The 20,225-nt window shown below is 44.2% G+C and overlaps 1 protein-coding gene across 1 annotated transcript in view; it reads left to right on the top strand.

Annotated features, from left to right (window-relative positions):
• Window positions 1–20,225, top strand: part of LOC137341585 (copine-8) — a 342,934-nt gene that overhangs the window by 267,202 nt on the left and 55,507 nt on the right. Inside the window, exon 14 of the mRNA XM_068004804.1 lies at window positions 2,853–2,899. Within this exon, the coding sequence (XP_067860905.1) occupies window positions 2,853–2,899 (47 nt within the window). The remainder of the gene's footprint in view (window positions 1–2,852; window positions 2,900–20,225) is intronic.

Below are 20,225 nucleotides of genomic sequence, written 5' to 3'. Positions count from 1 at the left end.
ATTGTTTGCCTTCTACCTTGAGGTGGTCCTTCCTTTCACTCCCGATGCTTCTAACCTTCCCGTTTAAGGTGCTATTGCAGGCCCTTCTGATTTGGACAGATCACCAAATTACTGCCCTCAGATCAATGAGCTTCTACTGAGGAGCACACTTGGTGCTGGAGGTTCACCAACCATATTTTGAGGAAACATAGGAACAGGCGTAGGCCATTCCTGCCTTCGAACCTATTCTTCCATTCTATTAGATTATAGCTGATCTGTACCTCAATGCCATTTACCCACTTTTTCTCCATATCCCTTGATACCCTTACTTAACAAAAACCTATCAGTCTCAGTCTTGAAAATTTCAATTGACCCAGCATCTACAGACTTTTGAGAGAGAGTGTTCCAGATTTCCACTACCCTTCTTGTGAAAAAATACATCTTAATTTCCCTCCTAACTGGCCTAGTTATATTTTTAAGATTATTCCCCGCTGACTCTTCTGGCTAGGCAGAAGCCAGTAAGCCTCCATTGTTGAGCTGGTTGTCGGGGTGGCTCCCATCTGTACTTTCTTGCATTTCCTGCCAAAGAAGCAACATGTGCAAATGTTACCCTACCATTGGCTAATAGAAACACACGATGGGGTTGTGTTATAAATGGGATTCACATAACACACACTGGAGTGAAGTCCAAACTTTCAGAACCAGTATTTGAGGTTTAAATCCTGAGTATCTTGGAACATTGGGATTTAAAAACCTTTAATTTTGAGCTTCACGCTACCTACAGGAAATGGATACTTATGTAAAGGGAAATGCTTAACTATTGTAACGCTTCTCTACTTCTAAGAGTGTGAGGCTATCGTCCCTTCTCAATATACAATATATATGTACATTCTGTATCCATAATATATTGATTTTAGTATGTTATATCTATGTTTCACTGATCAATGTTTATATTTCGCTATGGTGTTTACAATAAGTGTACTTCATTATGTATTATCTGATTTTTTTATATATGATATATGTGTATGAAGGCACATTATCATACCTCCTCTGTCCTTTCAATTCCCAGTTAATATATACAAGCTTCACAGATGAGTTAGAGCAATTCAAACATATTGTAATTTACATGCATGTCTGTGATTTATGAAATTTTTAAAAATAAAAATATAAGAAACAATCATGCAGCTCAGCAAACAAATCTATCCAGACATACATGACAAAATTAGGACTTTTTCTTTGAAAGTCCACAAGTTTTCTAGCTGCCCCTTGAATTAAATTCTTATTTAAAAAAAATAGAAATGTATTTACTGGAATAAAAATTAATCCCTGATATTAAGCCATCAATGTACCAGGCACCAAATGAAGATATGGGTATAACGTATAAGCAAATGTTGAAAGTATAGTCACATTGTATGGCAGCAATTGTGAGGCAGAATAGATTACTACATAAGAACAGACAATAGGGAACCACACAGAAACTTTACAAAACATTGGTACAGCAACAGTTGAATTCTTGGGCTAGTTTTGTGATCGGACCTTAATTGAACAGTGTGCTTTTAGAACCCACTCAACTGTTAGCATGTTGACTCCAGAGTAAGCTTTATTTACATAGTGTGCGCAAACTCCTGGCCCATAATGAGCTTGGCATTGGGAGCTCGTCAGAGAGGGTATGGGAAGTCTCACACAAGCAGCCATTAAAGGGCTGCTTTACTAATGGTGATGGGTACTTTCAAAAGGATGCAGCTACTAAAGTTAAGTGACCACGTATAGGGATAAAATTGTTGGTAGCAATTACAAAGGCTGCTAATATTTTTAATGTGTATATATATCAGACTTCGCAAAGGTTACTTTGGTGACAAACTGCCTGGCAAAATCCAATGGCTGGCACATTAAATGTGGAGGCAGGAAATCAAATGGCCTGGTGATAGAGTGGTACATCATTCCAGTCCCATGTCTGCACCCCTTGTACTGACTTCCTGGTGTGTTTTTTGAGTCTTGTCTCCCAATGTGGCTCCTTTTCTCCCATTCATACAGTGGTGCTATTGTTGCCTTCCCCATATGCTGAAACAGTGAAGATAGGTGGGTTCAAAGTGCAGAGAAGGCTGGGATAGAGTGATTGGCATGAGCCATAATGGTGTCTATAAAGGTGGTGGGTATTTTAGGGTGGGAAGGGAGAAATCAGAAGGATCACAGGAATAGGCCGTTTAGGGAGGATAGATAATAAAGAGTGAACACAGTTGTGTGTCACTTTTCTCAATGGATGAAACATTGCCTCTTGTTACCTTGCTGCCAGGCAGTACATCATCACAGCTATTGGTTGCCACAGTGACAGGAGATCACTTGTAATTCCTGGGCCTCAGTTAATTGGAAAAAATGAAAACTACTTGGCTGGGTAAACTTGTTGATAACTTGGCTAAATTAATTACTTTGTGAATGAGCAATCAACTGAAGCATTCAAAAAAAAGGACAAATTGCTCACTCAGTAGGGAGTAGTGGTGCCAAGACAAGAGAGAGATAAGAGCAGTCTGACCGTATCTTGCAGATAGATCTAAACAATGGGGTGAACCAGATTGGCTGAATGATTCTAACTCATTCCTCCATTCTTGTCTGTTTTTAATAACGTGATTATAATGTAATCCCCATTTTAAAGTCATGCATTCTTGCACTATTTTTATATTTCTATTATAAATTCCTATAAACGCATTTATAATGGAAACTGTCAATGAAATCTTGTCACGTTGTAATTACAGCTCCTGCCAGTGGTGGTGTCGTACCAGTTTCTATTATAAACGTGGAAATAGGAATTCATAATGTCACAGGTGTAAGATTTTTAATATATTGTAGATTAAACACTGCTTGCTTTTGTTTTTTAGGACACAAATCAATTTCACAGTGGCCATTGATTTTACTGCATCAAATGGTAAGTAGAATGATTCTTCATAGCAAAATTGAAATCTTAGTTTACTTTTTATTTTGATTGGAATTGTTTTTTGAAAAGCAGTTAATTATCAAGCATATTTGTACAAATCTTCAATAATCAGAAATGTAATTTGTTTTTGTTATCGATCACAAAAGACTACTGCTCAATAACATTCATTTATATAATTAGCATAGTATCGTAGAAATCAAACAATGCGTTTATTAGTAATATCTCATAAAATTAAATGAGCAGTTTGGTATTGAATTTATTTTGTGTCTTTGCTATCAGCTATCAGAAAAGACAACTTGTCAACCTTAGGAGTAATGAGATTTGTCAGTTTGAAGCCAGCTAATGTTTGAAACATTTCCAGATGGAATAAATACATAAGAGCCTGCCATCCTGAGTGTAAATTATCACCTAGTAGATGGCTCTTTTTAAAAACTTACTGTGGTGGATGAATGAGGTGAAGAGGAATTTAACAAAAAAGGTTTAAGACAATAACTGAAATGAATTCTTGCAGATTTTTGTATTTTTTTAAATTTATGTGAACAGGAACTCCTTCCCAGCACAGTCCTTTGGGAAACAACTTCTAATTCTGTGGATAAAGTTTATTTTTGTTGTGAGAAGACACATTGAGAAAAAAAGCTTCTTGACTATCACATGACATGATGCTAAAAATCCTTATAAACACACTTTCTTTCTGAAAAGCCAGAATGTCGTCTTTTCACTGACAACTAGCATGCATTTTTCTGAGTTTATTAAAGGTATAGACCTTGCACATACAAAATTTCAGAGAAATATATTGTATTCAAATATATTGGGCTTGTGGGTTTCATCCAGAGCTGTCTCAGGCTATTGTATTCAGTTCAGCATCAACACCACGAGGCTACTCAGCACTCTACATGCCTGTAGTTTCATTAAATATTACTTAGAGTTCACAGGCTTCTGCAGTTCAATACCCAAAACAAAGCAGCTTGCTCTGGTAACAGTATACAGCATTGACACATAACTTTACAGCTAAATAACTGCTTAAAGCAATGACTTCAAACATTTAATCATGTTTTATAAAAAAAATGTGGGGTGGGTGACACAAACTACATGATAATTGTAATTATACATTGGCAACCAAATTGACAGGGTAATGCATCTATTCCAGACAGACTGAAGCAATATTGTCAACACTTAAAACAGGAGAATGCTGAAGGCTAAGAATTTTCACTTGTCAAATATTTCATTGCAGTCTGTTGCACTTTCAAATTGTGGCAAAATAACCATTCACTCAGGAATTGCAAACAATTGCATTTCTTTGATAGCCTCTACTTGAGCCTGGATGGCATGGGCTTTTGTTCAAAATGATTTACCTAAGTACTTAACGTAAATCCAGAGAGCTTAATTAAAAATTATCTATGTTTTGAGTTTTACGTCAGCGAAACCAGAACATGAAAACTACCCTCTCACCACTGTGTACTTGAATGTTGCTGTGGAATTTTTTTTTATTATTCGTTCATGGGATGTGGGCGTCGCTGGCGAAGCCAGCATTTAATGCCTATTCCTAATTGCCTTTGAGAAGAAATTTTCAGAGTGCACTGACTGCACTTGTTGACATGTCAATTTTATGTTATTAGAAAAAGTTGCAGAATCGCAGTTTCTGCAGACTGGATTTGCCAAACACTAAATCTAAATAGCCTCTTCATTTCTTTTTCTCAGTCTTGTCAGAAAAGACATAATTGTATACATATAAACCTTAGAAGGTTAGATTGTAGAAATTGGTTGCCAAGATCCATAAACACAGTTATGCAAAGAAAATGTAATTCCACATTGTAACGTTGTTAGCTAACATTAAAATAAACAAAATCATAGGCAGAATTCAAATGAATCCATGTTATACATGTGATCCCCCTCAATGATCCAAAGGCAGCACCAGGTCCTTGAGGGTATTTCCTATTTTTTGGGAATTCAACATCAACCTTTTTATTTTGTTCTAACCAACCATTATATTGTTCTGTATCTAAAGAGAAGGAAAGGTGGAATCATGCCCTTTACCCCAGAGGAGAATGAGACAAAAATGATTTCGAAAAAGGCAGTTGCTTAAGCAAAATGTTGATGGTATAACCTAACAATATGAAAAAGATAGCATGGTCAAACTCCCCCTTCCCTGCAGCAGTGTGACTGAACTGTTGGGGGGGGAAAAAAGCTTGTGTTCTGCCACCCAATGGGATAATGCTCATGTCAACCTAAAAAATCAACTTAGATTACACTATTTATGCTTTTTTTTTCCCCTAGCACACGTCCATAAACATAATCAATTTTGTTAGTTAACAAAATATCAATATTTAGAATACCATCTTGTTTTTGAAAAGCAATTGTTTCCAAATGCTTTTGCAAATTGATGCTGATGAGGTGTAAAAATGGGGGAGGGAGCAGTCCCTGAAATACCCCTAGCTCAAAGAAGAAATCAGTGATGCTTTAGTTGATATCATTCAAAGCTCCATAAATCCTAAGGTACTACCTGAGGACCGAAGGGTGGCAACTGTTATTGCAATATTCAAAAAAGGAATAAGGCATGATCCTGGTAATTACAGGCCAGCTAGAATAAATTCCACAGAGGGCAAAATGCTCAGCATTCTACAGAACACACGTATCATAGGAAACAGACAGCATGCATTTAGAGGTATTAAGTTGTGCCTAAAAACCTACAAGAATTCTTTGAGGAGGTGACTAAGCAAGTGAACAAGGACAATCCGGTAAATGCAGTATACTTGGATTTTCAAGCGCCAATCAACAAAGGTCTTGATATGAGATTAGCAGGGAAGGTTTGAGCTGATAATTTTTTTTTATTCGTTCATGGGATGTGGGCGTCGCTGGCGAGTCCAGCGTTTATTGCCCATCCCTAATTGCCCTTGAGAAGGTGGTGGTGAGCCGCCTTCTTGAACCGCTGCAGTCCGTGTGGTGAAGGTTCTCCCACAGTGTTGTTAGGAAGGGAGTTCCAGGATTTTGACCCAGCGACGATGAAGGAACATCGATATATTTCCAAGTCGGGATGGTGTGTGACTTGGAGGGGAACGTGCAGGTGGTGTTGTTCCCATGTGCCTGCTGCCCTTGTCCTTCTAGGTGGTAGAGGTCGCAGGTTTGGGAGGTGCTGTTGAAGAAGGCTTGGCGAGCTGCTGCAGTGCATCCTATGGATGGTACACACTGCAGCCACAGTGCGCCGGTGGTGAAGGGAGTGAATGTTTAGGGTGGTGGATGGGGTGCCAATCAATTGGGCTGCTTTGTCCTGGATGGTGTCGAGCTTCTTGAGTGTTGTTGGAGCTGCACTCATACAGGCAAGTGGAAAGTATTCCATCACACTCCTGACTTGTGCCTTGTAGATGGTGGAGTCAGGAGGTGAGTCACTCACCGCAGAATACCCAGCCTCTGATCTGCTCTTGTAGCCACAGTATTTATGTGGCTGGTCCAGTTAAGTTTCTGGTCAATGGTGACCCCCAGGATGTTGATGTTCCACAGGGCCCTCCATGGGCTTATGTGAAAATGAGCTGATCTCAACCAACAATTGGAGGTTGGCTCTTTTAATTGGAGGTTGGCTCCCTTAAATGTTTTGGAACTGTTCTTGGCACACAGCAAATGACTTGTTGGGTGGAGACTGGAAGCTTAGGCACCAGCGGTCAGTGAAGGGCTGTGGAGTATCAGTATTTTTTGCTGGTAGGACACAAAGCCCCCATTGAAGAATAGGCCTGCGGAGGACATAGAAATATTGGGGGCAAGATAAGGATGGCCCTATATAAAAGAGAGGGTGTCATAGGATCAAAATCTTTCCTCTTCTGAAGTGCCCATTGCAAACAGGTGTTTAGTGTCTGGAGTCCTGCTCAGGTGCACCTGTCACATTACAAGGAAATTTCCTTATTGAATTATTTTCTAGAGCATTAATTAGCCTTACACAGGTTCTCAGTGCTCTGGTTGTTGGCCAGCTGCACTGGGCATATTAGATACATTGGCCCCGATTTTAGAATGAAGTAGCTGGTGCGTTGGGGGCGGGGGGGCCTCCGAAAACGAGGAAATCCCGAGCGGGTTCGGAACCCGGCTCCAAGCCGTAGACTTCCTGCTTCCCCACTGACACGTCTGGGTGCGCGCGGGCCTCACAAATGCGAAAATCCCACCAGCAATTAAAGCCGGCGGATGATACTTAAGAGAGTTATTTAGATACTTGAAGTACTTAACTTTGTGCACATTGAGGCAGGGGTCCGATTTTCAAACATCCTCAGCGTGTTTCCCGTGCTGTGTTAAACACTCCGTGTTCTACCAGACGTGTTTCAGCCAGTAACCAGTTGGACATTCAAATGCTTGTTTGACAGATGGGAATAAAAGGCGAGTTACTGCAGCAGGGCACTCAGTTCTTTCAGACAAACTTTTGGCTGAAAGCTTTGTGTTTTCACTGAAAATTCTTAGTTTCCACTCAGAATTCTTCTGTTCACACATATTTACCAACTTTTCGGACCCCCTCAAACTGATACCATCAGGATTGGGGGCTCCATGGTTCCATTCACCACTACATCCGAGCACCAGCCTCGCCAGGCACGGTGTGCTCCTCCATCACTTGGAGCTCCACAACGCAGTGCTGCACCACAGGCACCTGCACAAGAGCACAGAGGGCAACAACAGAGAGAGCAACGTCGCAGGAAGCACTACCCTCGCCACAGGGTCTACAGACCAAGGCTCAGCTTCCTGGACCTCTCCGAGGAACAGTGCATACGGAGGCTCAGAGTGAGTCGTCAGGTGGTCGCAGATATCTGCAGCCTCCTTCATGTGGAGCTGCTCCCAGCTGGGCCGAGTGGCAGCTCATTACCCGTCGCAGTTAAAGTCACCACTGCCCTCAACTTCTTCGTCTCCGGATCATTCCAGGGTTCCACCGGTGACATCTCCGGGGTCTCTTAGTCATCTGCACACAAGTGCATGAGGCAGGTCACCGGCTTGTTTTGCAGAGCCTCGCAGTACATCAACTTCCCCATGGACAACCTCAGCCAGACAGAGAGGGCATTCGGATTCCAATCTGTGGCTGGCTTCCCACGGGTGCAGGGTGTAATTGATTGCAACCATATAGCAAAACGAGCACCTCCACACGAGCCAGGACTGTTCATCAACAGAAAGGGGTATCACTCCATCAACACTCAGCTCGTTTGTGACCACCGCAAAAGATTCCTTCACGTGTGCACCAGATTCCCTGGCAGCTGCCACGATTCCTTCATTCTGAGGGAATCCAATATCCCGGGGATTTTCCACGCACCCTTAAGAGCTGGCTCCTCAGGGACAAGGGATACCCCCTGCACACGTAGCTCATGACACCTCTGAGGAACCCCATCAACGAGCAACAGCATCGCTATAACGACAACCACGTCACCATCAGGTCTACAATTGCGCATGCTATAGGGCTGCTGAAGATGCACTTCAGGTGCCTTGATCATTCTGGGGGAGTTCTTCAATACGCATCAGACAGAGTGGGACGCATTATAGTAGTGTGTTGTGTCCTGCACAACGTGGCACAACAGAGAGGGGTGCTGCTTGAGGAGGCCCCACCAACATCTGCCATCCACAATCAGGAGGAGGAGGAGAAGGGACCCATGGGCAGAGCAGCGGCTCACCTGGCTGCTCGTGAGGCCAGGGAGTCACTGATATGTGAACGGTTTACATAAGACCAGAAAGTGTGAAAAGTCCAGTCCTCAGACCACTTGGAAAGAGCAGCACAAACACCAGCCCCCCACCCGTCCCTGCACAAAACAGTCCTGCAATTACACATACACCCACCAATGGGTGGCATCAAGTGTCGCCGTTCATGGTGAAGCTCATGAAAGGGTCCTATCACAAAAGCCAGTCAAGAATGGGCAAGACGTGGCAGGAGTGGTGAGAATGATAACATTTAATGTAACTTTAACAAAAACCAAATATAAATGAAAAACATGACAGTCTGTCAGAGACCCTTGTGCATCCCCTTCGTGATCACAAAACCTTCGCCTTTCTCTTCCTACTACTTCCACGTGGTGCATCCCCTGTGGCTGCAGCAGAGGTAGTGGCAGGTTGCTCATGTTCATGCCCTGACTGCTTAGATGATTTTGGCCTATGCCCTCTGGGCTTTGGAGCCCGTGAGGGCCCCTCCAAAGACTGTTCCACCTGCACCTGTGCAGGGGCGGACTGGGCCACCTGGCGAGGAGGTAGCATTGCAGGTACTGGTTGAGAGGGGGGGCAACGCTTTGAGTGGCGTCGCTACTCCATGTCCCCTTTCACCATCATCCCTCTCCGCGACCAGGCCCACATCACTCCTACCACCCTGCTGGAGAACAGTTTGGAGGACACGTGTGAGGCCTTGGAAGCCCAACTGTAAAGTATCTGCCTGCCTGTCTAAGGCAGCAGGATATTGTTCACCCTGAGTCCGAACGACCATTGTCAGGGCCTGAATGGACTCATTTGTGAGCCATGCTTGAAGCTCAATGCAGGCTAGCCTTCTCTCCATCCCAGACATTCCCACACTTACCTACGACACTCTCTCAGACACTTGCTCACGTCCCTGTGACAGTATCTCAGAGATTCCCTCCTGTACCTGTGCCTCCATCCCACTCATGCAGGAGTTGGACTCCTCCGTCCTCGACGCTATTGTGGAGAGTGCACGTGGCACCTGTTCCAGTACCTCGCAAATTTGCTGCTGTCCCTCGATCATTCTCCTTTTAAAGCATGGCCCCCGGGGTTCAGCATCTGCGTCCAGCTGAGCAGAGCCTGGAGAGGAGTGCGCCCACTGACGCAGACTCTCCACAGCTGCCCCTGCCACCAGTGTCTGTTCGTGCTCACTTGTGTGTGGTGACTCACCAGGTGCCAACCCAACTAACTCACTACTAGGACCCACCGAGCTGTGAGTATCTGCGCTGGTGGATGGCTCACTAAGGTGTGACGATGCACCCTCAGATGCTGGCAGGTCCTCTGAGGAATTGCCCTCTGCCGTCACTGTGGTCGTTGAAGGGCCTGTAAGAGAACAGAAGGCAATATTAAGCATCATCACAGATGTGTCATGTTGCGATGAGCATACTGAGGTGTTGAACATGGCAAGCATTGTTAACGTCAATTCATATTGTGTGTGATGAATGTTAAAGTTGTGTCACCAGTCGTTTGTGGGGTGCCAGTCTCAGCGTCCCCAGCGGACAGGCACTCGAGGGTGCGGCTGATCTCCAGCACCTCCTGCTTCGCGCCTGTGAGGACCACTACTTGTTGTCGTCCCCCTCCGGTCCTCGCCCTCTCGTGTGCATTTTGGGCTCTCTTCTAGAAGGGGAGAAAGAACAGACGTGTGAGTGAGTGATGGTGAAGTGGCCAACCAATGAATGCACTGCTTTGGGTGAGGCTGAACGTTAAAGAGGTGCATCAGAGGGTGAGTATGAGACACAGCCATCACATTGGATGAGGGTTGGGGTGAGTGGTAGTGGTGGTGACTAATGGGGAGGTGAGGAAGTGCAGGTAAGTTGAGAATGAACCTTAAGTGGATGTGAGGAGTGATGTGATGGAGTAGTGTTGGCAGTGCAGAATGAGTTGGGGGGTGATGTGGTGATGTGGAACACGGAATGTAGGAGAATCAATAAGTGTACTCACTTTTGCTGACCTAGTTAGGTCATTGAACCACTTGTTGCAATGGATCCAGGTGTGGGAGATGTTGCTGCTGCTGGTACATAAGAACATAAGAACGTAAGAAATAGGAGCAGGAGTAGGCCATCCGGCCCCTCAAGCCTGCTCAGCCATTCAACAAGATCATGGCTGATCGTCTACCTCAACGCCATTTTCCTGCACTATCCCCGTATCTCTTGAAGCCTTTATTATCTAGAAATCTATTGATCTCTGTTTTGAATGTACGCAGTGACTGAGCCTTTACAGCCCTCTGGGGTAGAGAATTCCAAAGATTCACCACCCTCTGAGTGAAGAAATTTCTCTTCATCTCAGTCCTAAATGGCCTACCCCTTATTCTGAGACTGCGACTCCTGGTTCTAGACTTCCCAGCCAGGGGAAACATTCTCCCTGCATCTACCCTGTCGAGCCCTGTAAGAATTTTGTATGTTTCAATGAGATCACCTCTCATTCTTCTAAACTCTAGAGAATACAGGCCGAGTCTATTCAATCTCTCCTCGTATGACAATCTCGCCATCCCAGGAATCAGTCTGGTGAACTTTCGTTGTACTCCCTGTATCGCAAGTATATCCTTTCTTAGGTAAAGAGACCAAAATTGTACACAATACTCCAGGTGCGGTCTTACCAAGGCCCTATATAATTGCAGCAAGACATCTTTACTCCTGTACTCAAATCCTCTTGTAATAAGGCCAACATACCATTTGCCTTCCTAATTGCTTGCTGCACCTGCATGTTAGCTTTCAGTGATTCATGTACAAGGACACCCAGGTCCCTTTGAACATCAACATTTTCCAATCTATCACCATTTAAAAAATATTCTGCATTTCTAATTTTTCTACCAAAGTCGATAACTTCACATTTTTCCACATTATATTCCACCTGCCATGTTCTTGCCCACTCACTTAGCCTGTCTATATCCCCTTGAAGCCTCTTTGCATCCTCCTCACAACTCACATTCCCACCTAGTTTTGTGTCATCAGCAAACTTGGATATTACATTTGGTCCCCTCATCTGAATCATTGATATAGATTGTGAATAGCTGGGGCCCAAGCACCGATCCTTGTGGTACCCCACTAGTCACAGTCTGCCAATCTGAAAAAAAACCCGTTTATTCCTACTCTCTGTTTTCTGTCTGTTAACCAGTTCTCAATCCTGCCAGTATATTTTCCTCAATTCCATCTGCTCTAACTTTGTTCACCAACCTAATGTGTGGGATCTTATCGAAAGCCTTCTGAAAATCCAAATACACCACATCCACTGCTTGCCCCTTATCTATTCTACCAGTTACATCCTCAAAGAACTCCAGTAGGTTTGTCAAACATGATTTCCCTTTCATAAATCCTTGTTGACTCTGCCAAATCCTATTACTATTTTCTAAGTGTCCTGTTATCACATCCTTTGTAATAGATTCTAGCATTTCCCCTACTACTGTTGCCAGGCTAACAGGTCTGTAGTTCCCTGTTTTCTCTCTCCCTCCTTTCTTAAAAAAAGTGGGGTTACATTTGCTACCCTCCAATCTGCAGGAACCGTTCCAGAATCTATAGAATTTTGGAAGATGATAACCAATGCATCCACTATCTCTATAGCCACCTCTTTCAAAACCCTGGGATGTTGATCATCGGGTCCTCGTCTGCCACCTCGAGCCAGGCCTTCTTGGTGGCAGAGGCAAGGCACTTACTCCCGTCTGCGGGGTAAAACACTTTCCTCCTCACCCCGTCCAGTAGCACCTAGAGTGAGGCATCGTTTAACCTTGGAGCAGCCTTGCCCCTGTGCTGCTCCATTGTGATTTCTGGGTCTTTGCTCCATTAAGTGGCACCGTAATTCACTTGCGATCGCATGCGAAATGGACATATTTTATTAATTGGGTTACCCATGCGCCCATTCACCCCCCCGGCTGCCATTCCGCCTCCATTCTAAAATCGGGGCCCTTAGGTATGGAATAGGCCTCTGGCATCCATGCCAACATTGCAGGGCAGCTTCCCCTCCCTTATTGCATAGTTGGCCCCATTGTGTAGCTGAAACGTTGTCCAGATGGATTGAGAATTTGCTTATCAACAGCACACAGGACACTGATGAATGGAAAATGCTCCACCTGGAAGAGGCAACCAATTATGCTCTATGAGGAATTGTTCTAGTACTCCTGCTATTTGTGAATTGTATGGGATGGGGTTGATTATCCAGTTCCATTGCTGTTAAAGAGTTGCTGGGAAAATGTAAAGTGATGCAGCCACATACAGGTAAGTTGCACATATGGAACAAAAATTGTTTCACCTTTTCTAAAGGTAATTCATTGTGGAAGGTATGAAATGGAGTCTGTGGACAAGAAATGGGGCTCTTATTTGATCACTGGCAATGTGAATGTGCAGTTGCATTATACGGGTGCAAGGAGGATTGTCCTGTTTAGCATTTCAGGATGTCAGACCTGATAAGAGGTGGCAGTGAGTGTCGATTTGTGTACAGTGCCTGCAGGACCTGAGGACAGATGTGGGAGAAGACAGCACCTTAACAAACTTGGCAAGGTCAGATTACCCAACAATACCATATGCCAGATAGACGCCCCAGGTATGCAAGCTACATAGTGTTAGCTGTCAACCTGTTACACATTTACTGCTCACCAAGGCCTGCATCTCATACAATCTTACACCTAGTTTAATGCATCTCTTACATACCCACATTTCAGGGCACACATTCAAGCTGTAGCTCACAATTGAAAGCCTTGGCACATTGACATACTCCAGTGGTTTCACACATCAAATCATTGTAGCACAATCTAGCTGCATGGTTACCTACTAACGCCCAGGATGAGCATCTCCTGCAACATACATATAAAGAATACTTCCTTGCTTGCACAACAAGAATGCCACAAAATACAAAGGAACAGGGCCAAAGTGAAGCAGGGCTCAAAAATCAGAAGCCTTTACTCCCTCAGAGGAGACCATGAAGCCACAGACCTCCAAACTCAGGGCTAGTACCATCCAGCTCGTGTCTTTTCCCTTTTGCACTCACTGTCACACTGGCAACCACACAAATGTCATACACAATTATATTGCAATACAAGCTCGTTTGGAGGTCTTTTTTGCCACCAGCATTCTTACATCTGTTCCTTTTCTGCTATTGTTGGCCTGCAAGAACAGTGTAGTAGCACTGCCAGTGGCCCAGAACAGGACAGCACCACACAGTATCCTGCATTGCTTCCATCAACATTTGCAAGTACCAGCACAGTTACACACATTTGGGAGTATGCAGTTACTGAGCTTGAGAAGGTAGCACAGGCTGAGTCACATTGCACAAGTGAGAAGGAGCAAGTGGTGGTGGCAGAGGAAAAGTAGGAACTTGCTTCCCGAATGGCCACTTGACACCACCCATGACCCCCATCTACTTTCTCAAATGTAACTGTGTTTACATTGTCATTCTCCTGTTATTTTTCAGTAGTCAAGGAATTCTAGCCATGCTCACCTGTCTGATACCTGTGGCCAGCTCATTAGTTGGAATGAGACAAAGGCAGAAAAGTTGAGGCCTGCAGTGAATTTGCCTGCACTGACAATGCTGTGCCCATCTTGCAGCTCAGCTGTAAATATCCTCACAGCAGATAGCAAAGCTATCCCAGGATGCTTGTAGCCATATTAAATTTGATGATGGCATAAACATGGGTCGGTAACAAGTAAAAAAGGGGATTGATTATCTTCAGAGAGACATGGATTGATTTGGATTGACAGTGGAACCCTGCACGTCATTGATGCGTGTACAAGCACAGAAATGAGCTGCCCTCATCAAGTAACATGCAATCAGGCCATTTGCATAATTTTCTGGCACTCCAGGGGCATCTCTCACGACATGAGAGCACTGGGGTCACATTGTCAGGCACCAGCAGCCAGTGAGGGGCATGGTGAAGGCGCAGCAGGGGCAATGGAGGGTGCCAGTTAGAAGTGCTGCGGACAAAGCTCAGAGGTAACCAAATTTATTTTTCAATTTCAAAGGTGATTTCCTCTTCAGCATTGGTTCCAAACAAGTGATGTGTGGCTGGAGTGCTTCTCAGATACTCCAACTGCATTATAGGGCTAGCTGCCTCGTTCACATTGAAGTCGGGGCCTAATAAGCCTGGGACACAACTCGTGTGCAGGCTCTCAGACCCCTTGATGCTTGTCACCTGCATTAGGGCACGTCGTGCTGGTGTGGGCTCAGATCTCTGTTGATGATTCTGGGGAGCATATGCCCAACATGCTTCAGCACAAAGGACGCTCACCATTGCACTATCCACCCTATTATGTAGATACATCAGAAGAATTTTAACATGGATTATATGTAGGGTAATGCATTTAGGAACAGATAACAATTAATGTGTGTAACAGGAAAAGGTCTTCACTGACAGGGGTTGAAAAGGATTAGGGAGTGAATACTGATCGTAGATATGACAAGTGATCCGTGTAAAGCAATTATTAATAAGGTGAATTGGCTATTGGATTACAACTCAGAACAAATTACAGACATTGTACAAGCCAGTCCTGAAGTATGGCATGCAGTGGTGGTCATCATATCTCAAGAAGCTAAATTAAACTAAAACCGGACCAAGCGTGCCAAGTTTTGTAGCCAATGCCAGGAGATATATTTTAAGTTTTAACAAATACTTGGTTTGGTGTTGAATTTGACAGCATTTTTAAAAAATCCAGCATTCACAGCACTAGTTGTACTAATCTAGGACCTTGCACCCATAGGGACAGGCCTAGCAGTGGATCAGAAGGAACATGTGCTAGTCACGGCCTTTGTGGCATCCCATATTGCTTCCCAAAGTAGTTAGATGCAGTGGCAGAACCCGAAGGCGTTCCACTCAGGGTGTATCCTACTTGACATTCATCCAGGAGAGAGGTGTACAAGCTTGAGTTGACTTTCATATATTCAACTGAAAGTAACGTTTTGTTCCCAGATTCCTTTCCATTCATTTTGCGTTATTTAGTGATCCAGACTTTACACCATTGCTCTTTTTAGATTTTCTGTGGGTGGAGCTGACTGTAATGTACAGGGCAGAGATATGGTCAGTGGTATTTTGGGAGTTGAGAATGAGTGACTGTAGAGGTGTTTCTCTTGCTGATGTTTACAGAGTGCTTTTGAATCTTGGAGAAAGTTTTTGATTTGACGATGCCTGCTGGCCTTCTCCCATTCCACTTCCATAACTTTGGAGGAAACTCCATTTAAGCGCATAAATGGGGTTTCCGCCAAATCTCTGTTGAAGTTACGGCAACAAAGCAGGAGAAGCCCCAAGGAAATTCCCGGCCACCTAATTTTAATTTCTTGTAAATCGGTTAAAATGCTGCATTTAGACCCAGAGTCATTCTGGTTATTGAGACAATGACAGTTGAATCAAATTCTCCCATCCCCAGCGGTAAATACCTTGATTAATGTCCGCTGATAAGGGTAGATTTTCACTATCGGCCCAGCCGATTTCTCCATTGAGATGTCTGGTCCAATCTAAGGACAGGACCTCATTAACACGCTGCTGTTGAGCAGCAGGCACCTCACTGCCACTTGCTGGCTCCGGGCCGGCGCAACATCAGGCGGCCTGGAGGCTGACCCAGCCCACAGGGAGATAGGCCAGGGGCGGCAGTGGCCCACGTTATTCTTATGGAGCTCGGAGGAGCACTCCTGCTCCTTCTGGCCCGACATAAAATCATTTTAACACCTATCTTTTTGGGTCTGTTCTGCTGTACTGCTGGGTTTTACTGAGCAGTATGTCCACAGAGCACACTAAGCCCAACGGGTTGTTAAAACGTCAGCAGGACCCCAATTTTCATAGATTAATGAGGGTCCCGCTTTATTGAGGCAGTCACCTCAGCTGCCCAGCGGAAGACCCCAGGAAAAATAGCGACAGAGTAGGAACAGGGCAGTAAATCCATCGCACGCATTTTAACTCCGCTACTCCGCTGTTTCTACGGGTGGAGTGTGTTAAAATCTCCCCATATAGAGTTTATAACACAAAATGGAGAATGATCATGAAATGGTTTTCTTCTAAGTCAGTTAATCCTATCCCACGTGAAATGTCTGCTATGGTGCAGGTTTACTTCCAAAGCTTTTGTCTAGTTCTCAACAAAAAAGTCTTCTGTGAGCAGCCTGAGTCTACTATGAATTGAAAGCTGTGCCCTTATACCTGATGTGGCCAAGATAACATATGCAGGGTTAACAACAGCCCTTTTCTTTGTTATATCAGTCACTGGAGATTATGTGGGTTCCACACCACGTCCTGCCGTCTTCTCCATCAGACCAAAGCATATAGGCTCAAAATAAAAGTCAGATTTATTTATGAATCAAATTCAAAGAAACAATAAGACACATAAAAGTACAACAATAAGAAAATCAGTCCAGTAGTTGCTACAAATAGCTCTTTTTAGATTTCTTACACATCTTGATAAGTGACAGGACTCCTGGATGAAAGTCTTTTGTAGATGTGAAGTTATACATGGATGGTGTGAATGACTAACCCATGAAGTTCATAATTCCAGATTGAATTTTAGATGTTGAGAGAAATCTCCAGTATACATTTCATATCAAAGTCTCCTGGAGACAGAGCTGTCAATCAACCAAGATTAAAAACATAAAGGGCTGGATTTTGCTGTGAACGGCGAATGAATGGCGTCAGCTGTTCGTTAGACTTGCACTTGGCCATAGACTTTCGATGGGGTTTTGTACAGCAAGTTACTGTAAGTTAGCGATCCTTTCAGGGCGGGGCTCTGTACAGGGCACCTGGGACCTGTGCGAAGCAACTGTGTATCTCCTTAACCATTCAAATTGAAGAATCGTTAATGCGGAGCACAAGGACCAACCAGGAAGTGTAAGTTAGAATCGTGATTTCAATGTCAGTAAGCGGAATAAAGAGAGGGAAATAAAAATTGGATTAAGAGCCAGAGATAAAAGAGACAGAATGAAAAAGTAAGAAAAACATTTTTTATATACAATTTTCTTCTAACGTCCAACAATAATTAAAAGCTGATGGAATGAAACTCCACACTTGTAAAAGTTAATTTTCAGTGCCAGGGTGGTTGTTTGGCAGTAATTAAGACTTACCAGGCCGCTAAAAGGGTACTTACACTTTTATGGATAAACTTCACGCCATTCAATATATTTGAATGGCGAGTCAGACGGCGAGATGCTGGTTTTGCTTAACTTTTGGAGGACCAGGGCATCTCAAGCAGCAACTTCCGGATTTTCGCGTTTAACTGCGCATGTGCGGCCATCGGAATTTACACATTTGCACATAAATAACGGTGAGTGCTGTTAGCCTCACCGTTAATTTTACAGCAAAATGCAGCCCATTGAAGGGTACTGTTGCATAAAATAATTGATGTGCAGTTGTTCGTATATTGTCTGCTTACCCAGGACTTGTTAATTAGCATCTAAGACAAAGCCTCGGTATCCTGACTAATTTACAGACAACCTGACCCAGATTCTGATCTTCATTTTGAAATTTGGTCAGGATAGACGGCTTCCATTTTAACTCCGACTATTTTTAAAACTCTGCTCGGGAGATAAAGACAAAAATTTCTCCCATTTGACATGGGATGAAAACATTGCTTTCATCACATGACCTCCCCTCTTGGGGGTGACCTTTAGGTTGTAACCATGAAGAGAAGAGGAATTCTGCTTGCATCCTGGGCTTTTTTTTGTATTCGTTCATGGGATGTGGGCATCGCTGGCGAGGACAGCATTTATTGCCCATCACTAATTGCCCTTGAGAAGGTGGTGGTGAGCCACCTGCTTGAACCGCTGCAGTCCGTGTGGTGACTGTTCTCCCACGGTGCTATTAGGAAGGGAGTTCCAGGATTTTGACCCAGCGACGATGAAGGAACGGTGATATATTTCCAAGTCGGGATGGTGTGTGACTTGGAGGGGAACATGCAGGTGGTGCTGTTCCCACAAGCCTGCTGCTCTTGTCCTTCTAGGTGGTAGAGGTTGCGGGTTTGGGAGGTGCTGTCGAAGAAGCCTTGGCGAGTTGCTGCAGTGCATCCTGTGGATGGTACACACTGCAGCCACTGTGCGCCGGTGGTGAAGGGAGTGAACATTTAGGGTGGTGGATGGCGTGCCAATCAAGCGGGCTGCTTTGTCCTGGATGGTGTTGAGCTTCTTAAGTGTTGTTGGAGCTGCACTCATCCAGGCAAGTGGAGAGTATTCCATCACACTCCTGACTTGTGCCTTGTAGATGGTGGAAAGGCTTTGGGGAGTCAGGAGGTGAGTCACTCGCCGCAGAATACCCAGCCTCTGATCTGCTCTTGTAGCCACAGTATTTATATGGCTGGTCCAGTTAAGTTTCTGGTCAATGGTGAGCCCCAGGATGTTGATGGTGGGGGATTCGGCGATGGTAATGCCGTTGGAGGCATCAGTACCATTAAAGGGGCTGGCACAGTTAAAGTCCCATGGGAGAGCTGGAAGGATTTTTTATTGGCAGGAAATGGGGCAGGATTATTATCTGGACACCTTCTAATGAAGAATGGTAAGGTTTTAAATTAATGCCAGATTGTAAATTGCATGTTGGTGAACTTTACATTTATTATGAATTTGTGCTGCTGTGTCATCCATGGCTTTGAGATTAGTAACAGCCAAGCAGCAGTCCGGATCTCCCCATAGGCTGCCTTGGAGGGAGCTGGTAAGAGAGTGGCACCTCTATGCCAAGCAGTAGGTGGACGAACACAGCTATCAAATGTGCGTATGAAGAATGATGCAGGAATAGGAGGAGAGAGCTGGATTGACCGTGATGCTTCTCTTTTTATAGCATGAAGCAATTGTACAGTTGGGGGAGTGGGGATGGGGGGGTTCCTACTGTGTGGTAGGGAAACAGCTGTCAGTGGCTCAGGAGATGACAGGTTGAATGAGGTCAGCAGGTATGTGAAAGAAACATCAATATGCAATAATTCTGTGCATACCTAAGAAAAACACCACATTTTGACAATGCCCATAGGGTCACGTGGGTGCTATCCATGATGTGCTGACTTTGGAGAGTAGTGTCATGCAAGAATAAAGTTGTACAGCCCTCTCGTTCTGCTGCCAGTTGCCAATGGGGAAGTGGTGACATTTTTCACCCTAGCATACAATGCATCAGTCACCTGCCTGATACATCAGTGAGCTGCAGATTGACTGACTGCTGCTGCAGTCTCCTGTGCAGTTTGGAATGAGCCAGAAGCATTCCGGACAGTGGTGACAATGATATCTACTGCCAATGTTGTTCCTGTGGTGGAGGTACGCTGGACATCAGATTCTAGAAGAGATCACAACTCTGTCACAGCCTCCCTGGTGAAGCAAAGCCTTCACAAGGCTGTTTATCTCTGACATTCCACGGTAAATTTGTTAGACACAGCTGTGTGGGTCAGAGTGGGTGAAGGGAGTCCACCCCTGTTGCAATCGGAAAGCTGCTCTGCATCCCTCCTTTCATCTCCCTCTTCAAACTAACACAAAAAACAAGGAACCCTCATTGGATTGCCCATTATCAAAGTTATAATTGCAGCAATTAAAAATATTGCAGCCACAATTCTTGGCTATAAAGCTAAAGAAAAACACAGACCAAAATTAATACTGAACATAACACCCAACAGAAAGCTAAAGAAAAATGCCACTTTTAGATTCTTCTTAAAAAAAATCCTGTCAACCCACAATATACCTGCCCATTGCCTGCATGCACTATTGTGCATCTGCTTCA

This window comes from Heptranchias perlo, chromosome 24 (assembly GCF_035084215.1).
Source record: "Heptranchias perlo isolate sHepPer1 chromosome 24, sHepPer1.hap1, whole genome shotgun sequence".
Classification (NCBI taxonomy): Eukaryota; Metazoa; Chordata; class Chondrichthyes; order Hexanchiformes; family Hexanchidae; genus Heptranchias; species Heptranchias perlo.
This window is presented reverse-complemented; position numbering and strand designations above follow the sequence as displayed.